The sequence below is a fragment of the Schistocerca gregaria genome, chromosome 3 (genome assembly GCF_023897955.1).
Source record: "Schistocerca gregaria isolate iqSchGreg1 chromosome 3, iqSchGreg1.2, whole genome shotgun sequence".
NCBI classification, from domain to species: Eukaryota; Metazoa; Arthropoda; class Insecta; order Orthoptera; family Acrididae; genus Schistocerca; species Schistocerca gregaria.
Window position 1 is genome coordinate 287,725,592 of NC_064922.1, and position 22,949 is coordinate 287,748,540.

The window sequence follows — 22,949 nt, forward strand, 5'->3', positions numbered from 1 at the left end:
CGGTGTCACAAGGCTGTATTTTTTGCCTTGTAGAACTTCGCAGCTGTATGTCATGCGCAGAGTTTTCACCGCAATATCCCTCCTGCACATAAGCCTACAAGATTACAAGACAGCGTCGCCGTTAGGGGCCAACGACCTTGCCGCAGTGGTAACACCAGTTCCCATCAGATTACCGAACTTAAGCGCTGGCGGGCTGGGCTAGCACTTGGTTGGGTGACCATTCGATCGGTGTGCTGACCACATGCCCCTCCATGTCCGCACTCAGTGACGCCTGTGGGGTGAGGGTGACACGGCGGCCGGTCACTCCCGTTGGGCCTTCATGGCCTGTTCGGGCGGAGTTTAGTTTTTAGTCTCCGTTAGGGTAATTCGCACAAATTATTAATCGATCTGTTCGTAGGCCACAGTCACTTTCCAGATGGACACGAGTGTCTCAACGTCACTGGTCACTCTCATCTGCGGCTCGGAATTGCTGCGTTAGACATAAACATTAGAACTGTCACGTCTTACGGCGTTCCGGTATCAGACCTGTATCGAACAGAAGCGCCATGTAAAGAGGTTGTCAGAGATATCTCTTTATTGGTTATAAAGTATGCTGGAGCACAAAACACTTAGTCCCGATGCACTCAAAGATTTCGGATTTACTATACTGGTATCAGTGCATGCACTGGCGTCAAACGTACCGTATCAAGATCTGGAAAATGTTCAATTCGGAGATCTATTCTCTAGAGATTTAGCGCGTGCAACGAAAACAGAAGTAGAAATTCACATATCCTTATCGGCGGCATCAAATTTTGCCCTGTCTCTTCCGATCCCATTCATGTTACACGACTCTGTGACACGCTGCCGGCCGCTGTGGCCGAGCAGTTCTAGGAGCTTCAGTCCGGACCCGCGCTGCTGCTACGGTCGCAGGTTCGAATCCTGCCTCAGGCATGGATGTGTGTGATGTCATTAGGTTAATTAGGTTTACGTAGTTCTACGTCTAGGGGACTGATGACCTCAGATGTTAAGTCCCTTAATGCTTAGAGCCATTTGAACCATTTGTGACACGCTGCAGGATCAGTAAGTCATCTTCCTCATCTCAGCTTTTGCGAATGCTTCCTTGTTGGTCGTAGTTAAGAAACTCTGGTTGTGTAGGGAATCCAATGACACTAATTGCCAAACAGTTGCAGATTCGTTTCCTATAACGTGTCTGGAAGATCTGTTCTCCCGTATTACCGGAGGTACAAATTTCTCCAAAACTGACCTCCGATGCATATCTCCATCTGTCACTAGATGAAGAGTCTCCGAACCATTGGGTGTTGAATATGCCATTTAGTCTTCACGGAGTGTCGCAGGAGAAATGGCCAGTTTTCAGGCATATGTCAGGAAGGAGAATTCTAAAGCATCTCTTCTACTGCAAACTCTTTGCTTTCCATATTTTGAGACGAGGTACTACGGATTAAAAGTCCAGAAAACATGGGCTCTAAAGTGCATAATTTAAGAGATATAAGCACTTGTTCAGCTTCGCTACCGTAAACATCTCTCTTCGACTGAACAAGTGCTCACAGCTCTTCCGATATTCATTTCAGAGCCCTTGTCTACTAGACAATTTTTTCTTGTTTTGGACCATACTACCTCTTCCCAAAATATGGAAAACAAAATTCTTGCAGTAGAAGATATTTGTTTCGCAGTATGTAAGAAAAAGGAGTGCTAATAGCTCTTAAGGTATTTTAGAGTCCATGTTTACTACACTCTTTTGCTTCGAATGATCGTTGCTTTAATGTTCGTGAATAATGAATCAGGATTCACTGCAAGTACTATGACAGTTAGGCGGGAGGTGAGAAAACTTCGATTCCTTGGTCGAGCGGCTGGTTATAATCCACATATCACGCCAGTAAATGCCAAATGCCTCGCTTGGTGTAAGGAGCATAAACTTCACCGAGGTGAACCATGGTTGAATTTCGGCTGTATGGCCACCAGGTGGGCGCTCTTATATTGCTGTTATGTGTGCTATTCACAATTCCAGTCGTGATTAAGTAGCTTGATTGAGCATCTAGTTGAAATCCGTATGAGGGATTGGTGTTGGGTGAAACTGTCCTTCCGTAAAGGTCCTTTTAGCGAGGCGGTCAACAGTTTCATTGTGGAAAAAGCCTGTATGGTCTTTTACACATAGTAAGCGAACGTCAATACCCAACGTCCGCACGTCTAGCATGGTCTCCAGGACATCCCGGAATATCTGTTAATCTGTTCATCGAATCCCGGATGTTGTAGTTTCTGCAGCATGCTTTGTGAGTTCGTGAGAATCAAAACGGGCCAGAAGTTCCGTTTGTCATAATAAATAGTCTCTCTGACGGCCAGTAACTCCGCCGTGTGGATAGACGATTCAGTCGGCAGTGCAAATATTTAATATGTGTCGTTAGAGGAGCCAAAGGAGGCATATCCCATCCCCACCTCGCCTTAGAGCCAACCGAACAGATTTAAGTATGCTTTGGCCAATGTCATATAAGGAAGTGCTCCAGGTTGTGATTAATGTTCGTCCCTGTTTTTAAATCGGGGTCTTTGATTTCGTTCTGGGATCACGGTGTGCAGAACAAACTTTGGATACATCTTCCTCTTCTCCTCAATATTCTTAAAACAGTCTTCCATATTTCACTTGCAAAATTCTTTCTGCAAACGAGGTGCTATAATTCGCAACACTAACTTCCAAATCTGATATGGCCTAGACATGAAATCATCTTTCATTGTTGAATATGTGAAGTTACTTACATTTTTTAGCGTACATAAAAATAAAGCAGACGTTACTAACAATACCGTTATTTTTTCTTCCAAGAAGGCAAACCACAAGTGGTTATTAATACCTCTTACTAAATTTCTGCAATCGCTCAGAAACAATTAATTTTACTAATGAAACAGTTTGCTTTAGAAATTATTTCCTGTCATGAATTAAATGGAAATGGTTCGTTGATGCACGTGCATATATAAAAATATTCACAGTGCAAAAATGTGGTAAGTAACGTAAACAGCAATGGAAATTATTTCAAGATAATTGTGTTAGGAACTGCTGAATATTATTTAATGTACGCCTCGGTATTAGGCGTGTGGCTTAATGGTATTCGATAATAAGCTACATTTGAAATCAGTTTTTACCTTCAAATGTTTGTTTGTGGATAACGGGTCTACCGGATGGCGGAATGCGTTTCATTCCAAAGCCGGCGCTTCGGATCGAAGTTATTAAGGACGGGTAATATTTTTTAATTTTCATCTCCTGTCTGAAATAGTCTCTTAATGCTCCTCTGACTGTTTGTCTCCAAAGGCGAAAGCTGCGATTTTTAATCTCAGGGATTTAATTAAATTGGAAAAAATTCTCCATTTTTTTCCAACACATAGTAGAGATCAGATATTTTCACGACTGACGAGTTTCCTCTGCAGGGCACCGTGGTGTGGAAAAGCAGCCTATTGTTATTGTTTGAAAAAAAATTCGCTAGAACTGCATTTCAATTTTCAGGCATAGTTAACGCAGTAGGTACACTATGAAGTTCAGAAATCGCATGAAGAATTCTCCACAAACGACAGGATGCAAAGTATTTCAGGATGATTTTGTTTTCCGAATTTATTTGGTATGCTTTCTGTAAAAAAAAGGATATGGAATTTTGTCAGCATATTTATCAGAAAATTAAGCATGAAGTGAGGTATTGCTGAAACATTAAATTATTTTCATGCACTGGAAAAAAGATAAACAGAAAGAAGGACCTTTGGCACAGTGGCCTATTTCAAGTCTGGCATCAGTTCCTTCTTCTCACGTTTTCTGTAATAGACGACAAAACTAGTGAAGTTCTTGTGGCAACTATTCGAAGACCGAGAACGAGAAGCGGAGAGACAGATAAAAAAACAAATAAGTGAAACTCAAGTATCTGCTTCTAGAATGTATAGCTGCATCATTGTAATGATACACATTTACACTCATAAGCCGATACATAATGACCACTGGTCACCGCAACGTTGGATGCAGCCTGGTGGCGTTGCGTACATGTGACACGGTAACGAAAGTACGAATTTGAGCAGACACGGACAAGGGATCACCGTAGCGAAGATATGGGTTGCAAATGGGAAAATCCATTGAGATAATCGACTTTGACAAAGGACAGATCGCTATTACGCAGAGCCTATGAAGAAGTATCTCGAAAACGGCGAAGCTGATAGAATGTTCACGTGCTACTGTCGTGAACATCTGCGAAAAGTGGTACAAGGCCAGTGAAACTACCAACAGGCGCTAAATAGTTGGATTCGGAAGTTTGTATGCTCTGTAAAGTAGTGCAGATGGTGATCTGCGGCATCTCAGCCGAAAGAGTACAGTGTTCACATGCTAACGCAACGATATCGTCATTTACGATTGCAGGGGGCACTGGACCGTCGGGATTCGATCGTCGATCAATGGAAACTTGTCGGAGTTTCGGGTGGATCACACGTTTGCTACACTAGGACGATGGTCGCCTCCACAAACGCCATGATCGATACAAACGGCGGTTCTAAACGTGCAGCACGCCACAGACGCAGGCTGGTGGGATCAGTATTATACAATGGGAGACATTCTTCTGCCCTTGCGTGGGACCTGTGGTAGTAATCGAACACACGCTGACAGCTGCGAATCATCGGATCCCTTTGTAAAAAAGGTTCAAATGGCTCTGTGCACTATGCGACTTAACATCTGTGGTCATCAGTCGCCTAGAACTTAGAACTAATTAAACCTAACTAACCTAAGGACATTACACACATCCATGCCCGAGACAGGATTCGAACCTGCGACCGTAGCAGTCGCGCGGTTGCGGGCTGAGCGCCTAGAACCGCGAGACCACCGCGGCCGGCGATCCCTTTGTACTAGATGACTTCCCCGACGGCGATGTCATCTTTCAGCTGTATAACTGTCCTTCTCTCGGAGCCAGAATCGTGCTACAATGATTTGAGAAGTATTAAAGTAAACTCAAGTTGAAGTCTCGGCGACTAGATTCGCCTGATGTAGGGCCTATGGAACCCACCTGGGTCGCTACCGGTCACCATAACCGCTTACGCAGAACAGCGGCCCGTTATATACGCAAAATACATGACCTGTGCGTAGACACCTGTTGCCATAGATCTCCACAAACGTATCAACGAACTGTCGGATCCCTGATACGCAGAATCAGTTATGTATTCCGGTCCAAAGACGGACAAACAAGATATTAAGCAGGTGGTCATGATGTTTTGGCTCATCACTGTATATTGACATTTAGGGAAAATAGACCATGAATAATGGCTATTCTAGAGAATGTATGATGTCGTGGTTCACAAATGTCAGTTATGCCACAGTAAAACTGCTTGGCTTACAAACAGACTAGTAAAACTTACATGAATGCTCATGTTATGTAGTTTGTGAGAGAAGAAGGGCGTACAGATAGTGGTGTTACAGAATCAGACGCGTAACAGCGAAGGAGAAGAAGAAGAAGAAAGAAGAGGAAAAAAACCGAAGGCAGACGATGAAAAAAAAATGGTTTAAATGGCTCTGAGCACTATGGGACTTAACATCTGAGGTCATAAGTCCCCTAGAACTTAGGACTACTTAAACATAACTAACCTAAGGACACCACACACATCCATGCCCGAGGCAGGATTCGAACCTGCGACCGTAGCGGCCGCGCCGTTCCTTACTGAAGCGCCCAGAACCGCTCGGCCACAAGGACCGGCACAGACGATGAAAAATGAAGTGGAAAGAATATAGATGGCTGAAATGAAGAAATGACACCCAGACGAAAAGTGAGTATTATCACAACAGTAAGGAAGGACACCTGATAAAAAAATAATAGATGCTATTTCTCACAACTGGTCGCATTGGCGAATCTTCTGCTGTCTGGCTAATATGTCGTATTTCGCCAGATGTACATTGTCAGTGTTTTGCTCGACAAATAAGTTCAAAATGGGGTTGCGGATCGAAATATTGCTGAGTGCGAGAACCGTGCTTTGAACATGGTGAGGACTTTCTGGATGATCAGTAAACTGAAACACCTTGTCCGCTACGAACTAAGATACTACCATATGGTCTGAATCTTAATTAGCCCCTGGAAAAGTGCGCACATTTTCCATATAACATAATTGTTCCTTGTATTTTCCAAGTCCCCTTGTAGGTATTTTTTCTTGGGAAACAGGTACTTAACGACTTCAATTTATTCTCAGAGGAAAATGGGCAACCCTCATAGCAGTGACAGATATGCGTGTATCTTTGGAGACGGCCAACCCAACTCCATGCTCCCCCTGTCGTTCGTTTTTTCCTCCTCTACAGAGGAGACCGCTTGTCGAAGGCACCATCTGTGCCGGGCGCGGGGGAGGGGGGGGGGGGGGGCCTCTGAGCTCTGAAGAAGCTGTGGGCTGTGACGGCGGCAGCGTAGCTTCTGGCAGGATCACCCATGCCTGACTGGCCCCAGCAGATGAGCCAGACGTAACATTCCCCACACCGTAGAGCACGCACGAGGGATTCTAAAGATTATATCGTGAACCCCTCTAGGGGAGCTAACACCGAAGTGAAAGCCTGGTCTTCCAGGTTGGAGGTTGTTCTTTGGGCCTTGTAAAACGCCCATTGTCGCGAATAATTTAACAAGGAATGCTGGACTGCCCTTAACGAAAACGAATTCCGATAAGGAACAGGAATGTGGATATACCGGCATTTAAACTTGGAATATGGAAAGTGCTTACACTGCTGCAGATAGGAGCTATGAAAAGTGCTGCAGAAGAGAGAGAGTCTAAGGTATAGAATGGTAGTTGTTGCACTTCAGGAAATCAGGTGGAAGGGGAAGGGTGAGATTCATAAGCATAAATTCTCGCTATATTATCCAGGAAAAAACGAACGACAGGGGGAGCATGGAGTTGGGTTGGCAGTCTCCAAAGATACGCGCATATCTGTCACTGCTATGAGGGTTGCCCATTTTCCTCTGAGAATAAATTGAAGTCGTTAAGTACCTGTTTCCCAAGAAAAAATACCTACAAGGGGACTTGGAAAATACAAGGAACAATTATGTGATATGGAAAATGTGCGCAATTTTCCAGGGGCTAATTAAGATTCAGACCATTATGCAGCAGGAGCCAAAATGAGGCAGAAACTTGCTGTGGCTGCCAAAGGAAATATTACCAGGGTAAAGAAATGGAATATAGAACAACCGAAAGACAGGTGTACTGTTTAAGAGTATCAGAACACAGTGAGACAGGAGTTACGAACAAAATATGGTGAAGACCATATAGGCAAAGAATGGATTTGTATCATAAATGTTTTTCTGACAATAGCACATGAAATAATGGGGAAAACAAGGAGACTTAGGGAGGAAGATTGGTAGGATGATGAAAACGGACAGGCAGTGGAACAGAAAATGGAAGCAAGACTGAAATGCTTACTGCGAAGTACAAATTCAAATTAGGCATTACAAAATGTCTTGTATGAAAATTAAATAAGGAACTGAAGAATGTAGATCGAAAATAACAATGGACGGACAAAGAGGGAAATTTGCTGCCAGATAAACAAGATGCTCTGGATAGATAGAGATAATGCCTCAAGGGAATTCTGGAGAGCAATCTTACTTGAAGTGTATAGCCACTGTACTACACTGCAGATCTAGAGATAGAAGAACCGACATTAGACGAGGAACAGGAGGTAGAGCAATGTCTAAAAAACTACAAAGCACCAGGAACAGATGGTATAATAGCAGAACTGTTAAAAAATGGAGGAATTGGTCTCCATAAGTGAATCTATAAACTAATCAAGCTGATACGGAATTAGGAAAGAAAGAAGAGTGGACCTCAAGGGTAGTCCACCAATCCATATGAAAGGAGACAAGTTGTTCGGATAGCCTGCTGAGTGTAATCTGTAAGATTTTGTAGACAACTGGTAGACAGTATGCTGCTTGATATTTTATTTTCTTAAATAAGCTTATTTGGTCTTTATTGCCTTCATCAGTACAGGTTATAATATAGTAATGGACATATGTCAACTTCGAATAAAATATTACTGCTGTCTGTAGTTGTTGGATATAAAATTTTTTCAATAACGTTTGAAAGTTGTTCGATAATTTTTTGTTGCACAAGTATTATAATACGTTTTTTTATTATTTTGACAGTCGTAGAAACTCAAGTTTGGCAACCAGTTGTTTACTCAGAGATATTTTCAAACAAGTAACTATCAAAGAAAGTACTGCATTGCTAATAACTATATAAATAAACGCCGCCGATAACCGAGAAGAACACGAAACTAGTTGCGATTCTTATTACAGTCATTATCGGTGCTATCAACGGATCTACGTTCGTGTGATGTCTTCTGCGCAAGGGACATGACTATAGAAGACTCTAGGTAAGTGGAAAGAACATTCACCGTGTGCCACCAGCAACTCCCGAGTGAAATGTGTGGCTGTTTCAGCCAGCCCCCATCGTTATGTTGTCACCAGTAATAACGAGTGGAGATGTCGTATTACGCTATGTTTTTCTTTTTTTTTTTTTTTTTTTGAACCTTGTAATGTTCCAGTTACATGCGTTTCTTTATTTCTCGAAGAAAATATTAAATTCAAACGTAATGATAGGATTATTAATATCAAACTGTTACTTAGCGATGCAAGAAGGATGTTAAGTGGGAAAAATACTTACGTTAAAAATTTTGGAAAGAATTGTTTCACGTAAACTGAAGTTAATACCTTAGCTGCCACTCAGATTCGCGTTCTTGGGAATGAAGTACGTGGGACATTGATGTGGATGCGGTTGTTGCACGGAACTGTAACCTAAACAGGACAATATCCGCAACCCTTCTTTGGGACGGAGAAAGGAAGACTAATTTGACATCGTAATGGTCAGTCGTTGTACTGTGATTTTTCGGGAGAGACCGATGTATAATTGCTCCAGAGCTACAGCAGCTGTCACTGGTATTTTTGAAATACTGCTAGTTATTTTAACGAGGGGCATTGTCTGTAATAATTTTCCGAGGACATATATTGTGTTTTTAATTCAGTGAACAGTGGGTTAATTTTACATCGTGAAGTGAAATGATACGATTCTCATATTATGCTCAGTAATTTTTCGCAGTATGAATTTTTTAAAAAAGTGTGTTTGAAGCTGAGACAATTTTTTTCTCTTCAATTTATCGGTCGAAGAGAAGAAATTTCAAACGTTCCAAGTGCTATTTTTTTACAAAATGCGTTTTGAGTCCTTTGTGTTGTTGGTAGTACGTTGCACGTCCCTACACTTATTTCAAGCGCAAAATAAATGAAAACAAGTTTCAAACATTCATTATTTGATGGTGCGTGGTCTTTGTGCCAAGCACTGCTTCACTCTGAAGTTCCAAGTGCCATCCGTCAGAGTAAAAGTCTCCTCCAATTAGTTGATGTGCAGATTGTGTGGCAAGCTCAGTGCGTGTAAGCTTATGTCTATATCAATAAAAAGTCTTTTCAATGCAAGGGAATAATTTCGGTTTCAAAACTAGTAAAAAAATGTATACTAGAAAGGTAAGCAAGGGTTTTGTTCCACAAGAGTTATTAAAGACTGTTGAATCGCCTGAAGCTGTGAACTTATTTCAGATGATTTCAATACACACAACTGACGTCTTGTACTGTGAAGTTGATGCTGAAGCAATTTTGTCAATTCAGGCGCGTAAGATATCCAAATGCAGTATAATAAAAACCTGTCTCAAGTTCATCCACTTAGAATTGTTACTCCAATACAGAAGAATGGGAAGGTGTCAAAGTATTCATAAAACAAAGACGATGACTGCTACATGCCATGCAGTACACCATCTGAAAGACCAGCCATGTTTATCAGTTGCAAAACGCAGAGACCTGTACACGATGTTGCCATTTAATCCTCAACAGCAAAATAAATTTTGTAACACACTTTGCAAAATCTGACCCAAAGAACGAAGTTCCGGAAGAAGCAGAAGTCACTACTGAGCGATATTTTTCTTGAATTTGATTGTTTTAGCCTCTTGTAACACATTTAAAAGATTTAGAAATTGATATGGCTAAGTAATGTTCTGCTAGTTAAAATATTAACGCTGCATTTTTGTGCTTGTACAATGAAAAGTGTAGTGCCCGATTATTAACGGAACTTCGAACAAAAACATTTTTGTTGGCACTTGGAAGTAGTCATTTCCATGGTAGAATATCAGTTCGCTGCTACAATGGAGGCAATAAATTCTTCGTCGCTGATGAACTCAGCAGAATAATACCGTGGTATCATAATATCTTCTCTTTTTTTATATACAAGCGAATTGCCTACAAAAAGAGATATACTGATTATTTAATCTCCCGACAAATGTCAGATGTGGCACTTACCACGTTTGACATTTCCCCTCTTTATTTGCTATTATTTGGTTCGTATAGTGGTGCCCATAGCGACGAACGTTATTCGGTGTAGTCAGATGCGAAATCTAGGACACCTGTAGCTATTTTTGTAATTATAACTAAAATGTACCGGGGAATTTTTTTAGGCCCCTTATGGTAGTGGTTCACCCAAGAAAACTATAACAACTTAAATTTTACTGAACTTCGTGCTCTGGATTACAGGCAAAACTTAAAATATTTTCAATCCTTCCGCTGCTACGGACGTGCTCCCTTCGTTCTGTGCTGAGGAGGTAGGAATCTGTTATGGCTATACTGCCTGCTAAATTCTAATGCCTGTGCTGAGAAACCGCATTCCTGCCGATATGGAATACTATGATCCGATTTTTCGAAAACTATTAGGGCAAAAAATTTGATTTTTGGACATACTACAGTCAAATATCTTCACTCGATTAATAATTGAATTTCTTTCCGTTATTCATCAAACATGTTGCACTGCATCAAATTAGACGAAACATTGCACAAAATTTTAAAGAGTTGGCAGAAGTGAAAATGCATTGCGTCATCGTTGCGTTATGTTGATTTTCGCTCGTAAATTGCAGTTAATGAAATATACACTACTCGCCATTAAAATTGCTACACCACGAAGACGGCGTGCTATAGACGCGAAATTGAACCGACAGGAAGAAGATGCTGTGATATGGAAATGATTAGCTTTTCAGAGCATTCACACAAGATTGGCGCCGGTGGCGACACCTACAACGTGCTGGCATGAGGAAAGTTTCATACGAATTTCTCATACACAAACAGCAGTTGAACGGCGTTGCCTGGTGAAACGTTGTTGTGATGCCTCTTGTAAGGAGGAGAAATGCGTACCATCACGTTTCCGACTTTGATAAAGGTCGGATTGTAGCCTATCGCAATTGCGGTTTATCGTACCGCGACATAGCTTCTCACGTTGGTCGAGATCTAATGACTGTTAGCAGAACATGGAATCGGTGGGTTCAGGAGGGTATACGGAACGCCGTGCTGGATCCCAACGACCTCGTATCACTAGCAGTCGAGATGACAGGCATCTTATCCGCATGGCTGTAACAGATCGTGCAGCCACGTCTCGATCCCTAAGTCAACAGATGGGGACGTTTGCAAGACAACAACCATCTGCACGAACAGTTCGACGACGTTTGGAGCAGCATGGACTATCAGCTCGGAGACCATGGTTGCCGTTACCCTTGACGCTGCATCACAGACAGAAGCGCCTGCGATGGTGTACTCAACGATGAACCTGGGTGCATGATGGTCGCATCCGTGTTTGGCGACATCGATGTGAACGCACATTGGAAGCGTGTATTCGTCATCGCAATAATGGCGTATCACCCGGCGTAATGGTATGCGGTGCCATTGGTTACACGTCTCGGTCACCTCTTGTTCGCATTGACGGCACTTTTAACAGTGGACGTTACATTTCAGATGTGTTACGACCCGTGGCTCTACCCCACATTCGATCCCTGCGAAGCCCTACATTTCAGTAGGATAATGCACAACCTCATGTTGCTAGTCCTGTACGGGCCTTTCTGGAGACAGAAAATGTTCGACTGCTGCCCTGGCCAGCATATTCTCGAGATCTCTCACCGATTGAAAACGTCTGGCCACTGGTGGCCGAGCAACTGACCCGTCACAATACGCCAGTCACTACTCTTGATGAACTGTGGTATCGTGTTGAAGCTGCATGGGCAGCTATACCTGTACACGCCATCCAAGCTCTGTTTGAGTCAATGCCCAGGCGTATCAAGGCCATTAGTACAGCCATAGGTGGTTGTTCTGGGCAATGATTTCTGAGGCTCTATGCACCCAAATTGCGTGAAAATGTAATCACATGTCATATCTAGTATAATATATCTGTCAAATGAATACCCGTTTATCATCTACATTTCGTCTTGGTGTAGCAATTTTAATGGCCAGTAGTGTATACAGAGTGTTTCAAAAAGGTACGGCCAAACTTTCAGGAAACATTCCTCATACACAAAGAAAGAAAATACGTTATGTGGACATGTGTCCGGAAACGCTTACTGTGCTGTGTTCGGATGAGGGCTGACTTGGCATCCATTCGCTCACAGCTGCAATCGGCGCTGACTTCGGTCGCGCAGCTTGAGGCTGTTGCCAATGGGCACCACTGTGGGGAGCCGGACTCGGGTATCACGGGGATGTCAACCTCTTCCCGTCTGTCCCCAGATCGGTCTGCCGCTGTGGTTGCCCCGGTTGCTGCCCGCAGTGGAGCTGAGCCCTCGCCTGTGGTTGATTGGGAGGTCGTTCCAAGGCGTGGCAGGCAGCGAAAGGCGTCCCCGGAAGCTGACCAGAAAGCCTCCCCGGTGCGTCTGACAAACCGGTTTCAGGCACTGTCTCTGGCTGAGCCAGATGCAGCTGCCTGCCCTGTTTCAGAGGATCATTCTCAGCCTTCAAGGTCCGGGCAATCGCAGAGGTTGGGCTTACTGGTAGTTGGGAGCTCCAATGTTAGGCGCGTAATGGGCCCCTTAGGGATATGGCGGCTAAGGAGGGGAAGAAATCCAGTGTGCACTCCGTGTGCATTCCGGGAGGAGTCATTCCTGATGTGGAAAGGGTCCTTCCGGATGCCATGAAGAGCACAGGGTGCAGCCAGCTGCAGGTGGTGGCACATGTCGGCACTAATGACGTGTGTCGCTTTGGATCTGAGGAAATTCTCTCTGGATTCCAGCGGCTATCTGATTTGGTGAAGGCTGCCGGTCTTGCTTATGAGATGAAGGCAGAGCTCACCATCTGCAGCATCGTTGACAGAACCGACTGCGGACCTTTGGTGCAGAGCCGGGTGGAGGGTCTGAATCAGAGGCTCAGACGGTTTTGCGACCGTATTGGCTGCAGATTCCTTGACTTGCGCCATAGGGTGGTGGGGTTTCGGGTTCCGCTGAATAGGTCAGGAGTTCACTACACTCAGCTGGCGGCTACACGGGTAGCGGAGGCTGTGTGGCGTGGACTGGGCGGTTTTTTAGGTTAGAAGGCCTCGGGAAAGTGCGGGATGGGCTGCAATGTCAAAGGGTGCTTGGCAATTACAGGACGTGCTTGGATCAAGGAACAGTCGGAATTATAGTTGTAAACTGTTGTAGTTGCGCTGGAAAAGTCCCTGAGCTTCAAGCGCTAATAGAAAGCACAGAAGCGGATATCGTTATAGGTACAGAAAGCTGGCTAAAGCCTGAAATAAGTTCTACAGAAATTTTTACGAAGTCTCAGACGGTGTTCAGGAAAGATAGATTAGGCAGAATTGGTGGTGGAGTGTTGGTGTCTGTCAGTAGTGGTTTATCTTGTAGTGAAGTCGAAGTAGATACTCTGTGCGAATTGGTGTGGGTGGAGGTTATACTTAACAGCCGAATTAAGTTAATAATTGGCTCCTTCTACCGACCCCCAGACTCCGATGATACAGTTGCGGAACAGTTCAGAGAAAGTTTGAGTCTCGTAACAAATAAATACCCCACTCATACGGTTATAGTTGGTGGGGACTTCAACCTACCCTCAGTATGTTGGCAAAAATACTTGTTCAAAACCGGTGGTAGGCACAAAACGTCTTCCGAGATTGTCCTAAATGCATTCTCCGAAAATTATTTAGAGCAGTTAGTCCACGAACCCACGCGAATTGTAAATGGTTGCGAAAACACACTTGACCTCTTGGCCACAAACAATCCAGAGCTGATAGAGAGCATCATGACTGATACAGGGATTAGTGATCACAAGGTCATTGTAGCTAGGCTCAATACCATTTCTTCCAAATCCATCAGAAACAAACGCAAAATAATTTTATTTAAAAAAGCGGATAAAGTACCACTAGAAGCCTTCCTAAAAGACAATTTCCATTCCTTCCGAACTGACTATGCGAATGTAGACGAGATGTGGCTCAAATTCAAAGATATAGTAGCAACAGCAATTGAGGTATTCATACCTCATAAATTGGTAAGAGATGGAACGGATCCCCCGTGGTACACAAAAAAGGTCCGAACGCTGTTGCAGAGGCAACGGAAAAAGCATGCGAAGTTCAGAAGAACGCGAAATCCTGAAGATGGGCTAAAATTTACAGACGCGCGAAATTTGGCACGTACTTCGATGCGAGATGCCTTTAATAGGTTCCACAACGAAACATTGTCTCGAAATTTGGTAGAAAATCCGAAGAAATTCTGGTCGTATGTAAAGTACACAAGCGGCAAGACGCAGTCAATACCTTCGCTGCGCAGTGCCGATGGTACTGTTATCGACGACTGCGCCGCTAAAGCGGAGTTATTGAACGCAGTTTTCCGAAATTCCTTCACCAGGGAAGACGAATGGAATATTCCAGAATTTGAAACACGAACATCTGCTAGCATGAGTTTCTTAGAAGTAGATACCTTAGGGGTTGCGAAGCAACTCAAATCGCTTGATACGGGCAAGTCTTCAGGTCCAGACTGTATACCGATTAGGTTCCTTTCAGATTACGCTGATACTATAGCCCCCTACTTAGCACTCATATACAACCGCTCGCTCACCGATAGATCTGTACCTACAGATTGGAAAATTGCGCAGGTCGCACCAGTGTTCAAGAAGGGTAGTAGGAGTAATCCATTTAACTACAGACCTATATCATTGACGTCGGTTTGCAGTAGGGTTTTGGAGCATATACTGTATTCAAACATTATGAATCACCTCGAAGGGAACGATCTATTGACACGTAATCAGCATGGCTTCAGAAAACATCGCTCTTGTGCAACGCAGCTAGCTCTTTATTCGCATGAAGTAATGGCCGCTATCGACAGGGGATCTCAAGTTGATTCCGTATTTCTAGATTTCCGGAAAGCTTTTGACACCGTTCCTCACAAGCGACTTCTAATCAAGCTGCGGAGCTATGGGGTATCGTCTCAGTTGTGCGACTGGATTCGTGATTTCCTGTCAGGAAGGTCGCAGTTCGTAGTAATAGACGGCAAATCATCGAGTAAAACTGAAGTGATATCAGGTGTTCCCCAGGGAAGCGTCCTGGGACCTCTACTGTTCCTGATCTATATAAATGACCTGGGTGACAATCTGAGCAGTTCTCTTAGGTTGTTCGCAGATGATGCTGTAATTTACCGTCTAGTAAGGTCATCCGAAGACCAGTATCAGCTGCAAAGCGATTTAGAAAAGATTGCTGTATGGTGTGTCAGGTGGCAGTTGACGCTAAATAACGAAAAGTGTGAGATGATCCACATGAGTTCCAAAAGAAATCCGTTGGAATTCGATTACTCGATAAATAGTACAATTCTCAAGGCTGTCAATTCAACTAAGTACCTGGGTGTTAAAATTACAAACAACTTCAGTTGGAAGGACCACATAGATAATATTGTCGGGAAGGCGAGCCAAAGGTTGCGTTTCATTGGCAGGACACTTAGAAGATGCAACAAGTCCACTAAAGAGACAGCTTACACTACACTCGTTCGTCCTCTGTTAGAATATTGCTGCGCGGTGTGGGATCCTTACCAGGTGGGATTGACGGAGGACATCGAGAGGGTGCAAAGAAGGGCAGCTCGTTTTGTATTATCGCGTTATAGGGGAGAGAGTGTGGCAGATATGATACACGAGTTGGGATGGAAGTCATTACAGCATAGACGTTTTTCGTCGCGGCGAGACCTTTTTACGAAATTTCAGTCACCAACTTTCTCTTCCGAATGCGAAAATATTTTGTTGAGCCCAACCTACATAGGTAGGAATGATCATCAAAATAAAATAAGAGAAATCAGAGCTCGAACAGAAAGGTTTAGGTGTTCGTTTTTCCCGCTCGCTGTTCGGGAGTGGAATAGTAGAGAGATAGTATGATTGTGGTTCGATGAACCCTCTGCCAAGCACTTAAATGTGAATTGCAGAGTAGTCATGTAGATGTAGATGTAGAGCTCATTTTATTACTTCTCTTCAAATCACATTAATCACGGAATGGAAACACACAGCAACAGAACGCGCCAGCGTGACTTCAAACACTTTGTTACAGGAAATGTTCAAAATGTCCTGCGTTAGCGAGGATACATGCATCCACCCTCCGTCGCATGGAATCCCTGATGCTCTGATGCAGCCCTGAAGAATGGCGTATTGTATAACAGCCGTCCACAACACGAGCACGAAGAGTTTCTATATTTGGTACCGGGGTTGCGTAGACAAGAGATTTCAAATGCCCCAATAAATGAAGGTCAAGAGCTTTGAGGTCAGGAGAGCGTGGAGGCCACGGAATTGGTCCGCCTCTACCAATCCATCTGTCACCGAATCTGTTGTTGAGAAGAGTACTGACTTCGACTGAAATGTGCAGGAGCTCCATCGTGCATGAACCACTTGTTGTGTCGTACTTGTAAAGGCACATGTTCTAGCCGCACAGGTAGAGTATCCTGTATGAAATCATGATTACGTGTTGCATTGAGCGTAGGTGGAAGAACACATTGACGAAACTAAAATGAGATCGAACATGGAAAGTAAGCGTTTCTGGACACATGTCCAGATAACATATTTTCTTTCTTCGTGTGTGAGGAACGTTTCCTGAAAGCTTGGCCGTACCTTTTTGTAACACCCTGTATACAGCATCGAAAAGGTAAATGCAAACTTCGTTTTTAAGAACGTATGTCGGCACAATGTTTTTCTTTACATCTCTCTGGTTCAAAGGCTGATAGCCCAATGCTAAGTACAGGGGAGGCGAGAAGACGAAGTGAAGGTACTCCGGCACAGCGTGAGGCAGCAGCCGGCCGCAGCTACGCACCTGTGCGTGGCGCGCAGCAGGCGGTCGAGGCGCAGCTGCGCGGCGGCGGAGGCGACGCTGACCAGGTGCCCGCGCAGGTCTCTGCAGCGCTGCTGCGCGCGCGGCCAGCTGAGGCGTTCGTCTGCGTCGGCGGCGGCCACGGCGGCGGCGCACCGGCCCTCCGACAGCGCCGTCCAGCCGTAGCCGCAGCCCGCCTCCAGCGCGGCGTCCGCCACCGCGGCGTAGCGCAGCCGCAGCGGCACCGCTGCCTCCAGACCCGCCGACGACGCCAACACCTGCCACAGCGCTCCATCACCACACTCACCACTGCCTCCGGCCTCGCAGGCATGTGTAACTAGGGCGAGGGCACAGTACCACAAGGTGCAAGATCACACAAAAAAGGCATGCGATTTCACAGAACTGTACACTGCGTGACCAAAAGTACCTCTCGGCCGCAGCGTGCGGCTACAACTGGAAACGCGTGATTTGGATTGATGAATCACCCTATACCCTACAACAATCAAATGGTTCAAATGGCTCTGAGCACTATTGGACTTAACACCTGAGGTCATCAGTCCCCTAGACTTAGAACCACTTAAACGTAACTAACCTAAGGACATCACACACATCCACGCCCGAGGCAGGATTCGAACCTGCGACCGTAACAGTCGCGCGGTTCCGGACTGCAGCCTACGACAATCAGATGGCAGGGCTTGGGTTTGGCAGATTCCTGGAGATCATTATCTGTCATCAAGTCCGGTGTCAAGAGTGAAGTACAGAGGAGCTAGTGTTGTTTTTCGGAGTGCTTTTCGTGGAAGGGTGTGGTCCTTTTATAGTGCTTAAGAGGTCACTAAATGCTGTGAATACATTTTACAAGATTACGTGTTGTTTACAGCAGATGAACATCTATATCTACAAGTACACGATTACTCTGACGTTCGAAATTAAGTTCCTCGTAGAGGCTTCATTGTGTCACCTTCAAGCCATTTCACTCCCGTTGCACTCTCTAACAGCGAAGGAAAAATGAACACGTAAATATTTCCGTGCAAGCTCTGATTTCTCTGATGATCCTTTCTCCCTATGTATGTGGGCGGCAACGGCCTTGCGGCAATAGACACACCGGTTCCCCCGAGATCACCGAAGCTAAGCGCTGTTGGGCGTGGCCGGCACTTGGATGGGTACCCATCCAGCCACCATGCGCTGTGTGTCATTTTTCGGGAGGCACTCAGCCTCGTGATGCCAGTTGAGGAGCTACTCGACCGAATCGTAGCGGCTTCGGTCAAGAATACCATCATAACGACCGGGAGTGCGGTGTGCTGACCCCACGCCCCTCCTATCCGCATCCTCCTCTGAGGATGACACGGCGGTCGGATGGTCCCGGTAGGCCACTCGTGGCCGGACGACGGAGTGCATGTGGGCGCCTAAAAATATTTTCACACTCTGACGACAAAATTGCTGATTGAAATGTCATGAGAAGATCCTGCCCAACGAAGAGCGCCTTTGTTTTAACGATTGCGTACCATATGCGTGGCACTCTCTCCCGTAGTTCGTTATAATATAAATCGAGCTATCCTTTTTGGGACTTTTTCGATGGTGTCCTCCGTTAGTTCTATCTGATAAGAATCACAAACCGCACAACAAAACTCCAGAAGAGAGCGGACACGCGCACTGTAATCAGTCTCTGTACTACACATGTTGCATTTTCTAAGTTCGTGGAAGTATGTCCCTTCTATGCAACTAATTGAAGACAGTTTTTTTAATTGCCGTGCGGTTTTCGTTTCTTTTATTTGTGATGCATCTTCAGCGGTGATTTCCAGCGCTGATGTGTGTGGTCCTCGTGATGTGTTCATTAGTCTCCATGTCCCACTGGGCCGTTTCCGGCGTTTTTTGACCAACACTTGGTTCAACACATCGCATGCATCATTTGCATTTTACATTTTGTGTTGAACACGTCACATGTTCGCAGTATATTTTCACATTGCTTTAGATAGTTATGTGTCTACATGAACGTAATATTTACTATTTTATTTACCGGTCTCGTGATCATTTCCTGTTTATTGCAAATTACAGTACAACAAAAACCTAGCATATTGCATCACAGGTTAATGAGTATAAACTTCAAATTGCGTCGCTACCAGTAAATGACCTACGTTTTCTTTACTAAGTTAAATCCGTGAACAAAGAAAGGATGAACAAACGTAACAAACATAAAATAATAACACCTCTGCTGGATACAGAGACGATAATGTGAGCTGTGGTAAAAACTGCTCTTTTGAAGAGCGCGCCACAGCTCGTAGTGTGAAGCAGTCGCCCTCCGTTTCTGGCGGTGTCGTCACTGTGGCAATTTCTGGTTTGCTGTCTCCCTCTGGTGGGAAAGGGGAAAGGTTGCCTGTTCACGTGCATTTAAGGGGCGCTATGAGCTCGCGAGTCTGGTCAGTTGGTCAGTCGGGTCAGCGTGGGGCAGTCAGTGTCTGTCTGTCGTGCGTAGTGCTAGTATGTGTTAGGCCGCCGGTCTGCTCGAGTTTGTTCAGGCAACTGTCATTGGCGGTTGGATCGATCGGTTGGTCGGTCGCGCACTGGGACACAAGATGACATGTCCGCCTTGAGCGTCGGCGCATGTGAGGTCGCCATTATCAGTCCCCCGTATAGCGAGGGGAGAGCAGCAGGAGTCAACCCACGACACCGGTCTGGCCGGCGCGAGCTGCGACGCCGTGAGACGGGAGATCGGCGCGCCTTCCTGCGACCGTTGAAGCGGCTGGCAGCGGACGGTTCGTAAAAGCGTTTTGGGGGTGCTGCGCCAGGTCTTCGCCAGACATCGCAGTTTATTAGAAGTTCAGTGATTCGCAATATGTTGATTTACTTGTTAAATTCCTGGTCAGTCTCTCGTCTGTCTCTCGTTCGCATTTGTTAGGCAGTTAGTGTCTGTCATACGTTAACAGCTGCCACTGTCATGTTTGTCGGATTCGGTGTTAACGAATTTATTGCTTAAGGTGAAAAGGCCGAATTCCTGAAATATGTTTTTATCTCGCCTATCATCTTGAGCGGCAGTATATGTGTAACGTAGAGGATGTTTGTACATTTTATGTAAGACTGCATTTCATGGGTTTTTGTTCAAATGGTCATTTTAGTACATAAAGTTGCTACCCTTCCAGCGTAAGAGTTCTTTTAAAAACAAGTTGCACTTTCGGTGGCAAATAATTTTTAATGTGAGTGTTTTGTACCATTTCCATCCCTCCTACGGGGTGCATAGTTTATGTGCTTGTGTGAGTTGTTAAAGTTTTTAGTTTAAAGTAATCTTGTGTGTTGCAGATTTGCGCCAGTGTATTCTTTTTTAAAAGGGAGCGGCAATGTGGTAATGTTCTCAGGCCGAGAGCTCAGACGGAAAAGAAGAAAAAAAAAAACTTGCCTCTGAATGAATGGTAACTTGTTTGTTATTTAGAGGCTGCTTTCTGATAATAATTTTTAAATGTGTTCTTTTAGAAAAGGAAAGGGTTTTTGGGAATAAAATTTCCATTTGCTGAAAGAAATTTGGTTTCATCAGTTACCCACTGGCAACTACTTCCACGCTCACATAGTGCGATTAAATGTATTAATGTTCTTGATGAATCGCTAGTAAAAAATGTAAATTCTTTAAGCCGGCCGGAGAGGCTGTGCGATTCTAGGCGCTGCAGTCTGGAACCGAGTGACCGCTACGGTCGCAGGTTCGAATCCTGCCTCCGTCATGGATGTGTGTGATGTCCTTAGGTTAGTTAGGCGACTGATGACCTCAGAAGTTAAATCGCATAGTGCTCAGAGCCATTTAAATTCTTTAAGAAAAGATTTTAAAGTAACTACACGGTTCATAATGATTTGGTAACTTTTACGTTTACCGCATAACACACAAAAGGTGTTCGAGAAAATGGAAACCTAGTGGAGTGATGTGTAACACTGTCCCTACCGCCGATGGTAGGCTTGACGAGCCCAACCGGTGCACGTGTGACGAGGTAAGTCGCTTGGCGACGCCGCAAGTTCAACATTTGTCATCAACTTTTGGCTCACATCTCGACTTCTGCGGCGCCACGTGTCTCACATTAAATTACTTGTCTCAGCATCAACTACATCGCTTCGGGGTTTTTAAACGTTAATGAAAATCACTGTGTATGTTGCTATATTGTACAAAACATGTACTGAGACAATAATGACATTTAAGATCAAATACTCCACATACCTGACCCTATATGCACTGCAGTGCAGCAGCAGTAAGATATGGAAGATAACGATGTGTATTTTCTGTAGATAACTTGTTCAGAGACAGCACAGTCATTATGGTTACAAACAGTCTGTACGATACGTGAGTAAAAATTCATCCATTTGGGACCACTGCTGCTGGGTGATCGTTTTTAGTTTCACACTGATGTGCACGTCCTCGGTACGTAAGTATCGAAGTGGGTGCCGCGAAGTGTTCGCGCGGGTGAGACAGGCCTGTAGCGGAGCTGCAGCCGCAGCGAAACAAAGCCACCGGGCGCCACCTGTTGAGTCTCCGAGGACACCCACGCACGTGAACACGGCTCTCTTTTGCGCTACTGGCACCTGTACATTCAATGCCCCCGTGTCACAATTCCAAAACAGCGCCATCATTTACTCGCTTCTACTCCAGGAAATCAAAATGAGGATGGCGTACCACAGTGTGAGATGCTGCAATACAAGGCGATAAAGATATAATTTTGACACTGTACCACACGAGCGGCTCGTAGTGAAATTGCGTGCTTATGGAATATCGTCTCAGCTATGTGACTGGATTTGTAATTTCCTGTCAGAAAGGTCACAGTTCGTAGTAATTGACCGAAAGTCGTCGAATAAAACAGAAGTGATTTCTGGCGTTCCCCAAAGTAGTGTTATAGGCGCTTTCCTGTTCTTTAGCTATATAAACGATTTGGGAGACAATCTGAGCAGCCGTCTTCCGTTGTTTGCAGATGACGCCGTCGTTTATAGACGTATAAAGCCATCAGAAGATCAAAACAAATTGCAAAATGTTTTAGAAGAGATATCGGAATGGTGCGAAAAGTGGCAGTTGACCCTAAATAACGTAAAGTGTGAGGTCATCCACATGAATGCTAAAAGGAACTCATTAAACTTCGGTTACACGATAATTCAGTCTAATCTAAAAGCCGTAAATTCAACTAGATACCTAGGTATTAGAATTACAAACAACTTGAATTGGAAGGAACACACAGAAAATGCTGTGGGGAAGGCTAACCAAAGACTGCGTTTTACTGGCAGGACACTTAGAAGATGTAACAGACCTATTAAGGAGACTGCCTGCACTACGCTTGTCCGTCCTCTTTTAGAATACTGCTGCGCTGTGTGAGATCCTTACGACATAGGATTGAAGGAGTGCCTCGAAAAAGTTCAAAGAAAGGCAGCAAGTTTTGTATTATTGCGAAATATGGGAGAGAGTGTCACAGAAATGATACAGGATTTGGGCTGGAAATCGTTAAAATAAAGGCGTTTTTCGTTGCGACGGAATCTTCTCACAAAATTCTTATCACCAACTTTCTTTATTGACACCGATCTACATAGGGAGGAACTATCACCACGATAAAATAAGGTAAATCAAAGCTCGTACGGAAAGATATAGGTGTTCATTCTTTACGCGCGCTATACGAGATTGGAATAACAGAGAATTGTGAAGGTAGTTCGATGAACACTCTGACAGGCACTTAAAAGTGGTTTGCAGAGTATCCATGTAGATGTAGATGTAGATGTAGATGTAGAGGGAGATAACATTGCCTCTCGGCTGGTACCTGCTTGAGTATAGCATTTCTATTCGTTTCTCAACTACATTACGTTTATTACATGAAAATGTAGGCTTTCTGGACTAATTTCACTGATGAAGTCGTTACAGGTATCCGCCA

General features: G+C 44.5%; 1 protein-coding gene across 1 annotated transcript in view; it reads right to left on the bottom strand.

Moving 5' to 3' along the window:
- Positions 1 to 22,949, bottom strand: part of LOC126355345 (uncharacterized) — a 708,215-nt gene that overhangs the window by 476,533 nt on the left and 208,733 nt on the right. Inside the window, exon 5 of the mRNA XM_050005639.1 lies at positions 17,077 to 17,351. Coding sequence (XP_049861596.1) covers positions 17,077 to 17,351 — 275 coding nt within the window. The remainder of the gene's footprint in view (positions 1 to 17,076; positions 17,352 to 22,949) is intronic.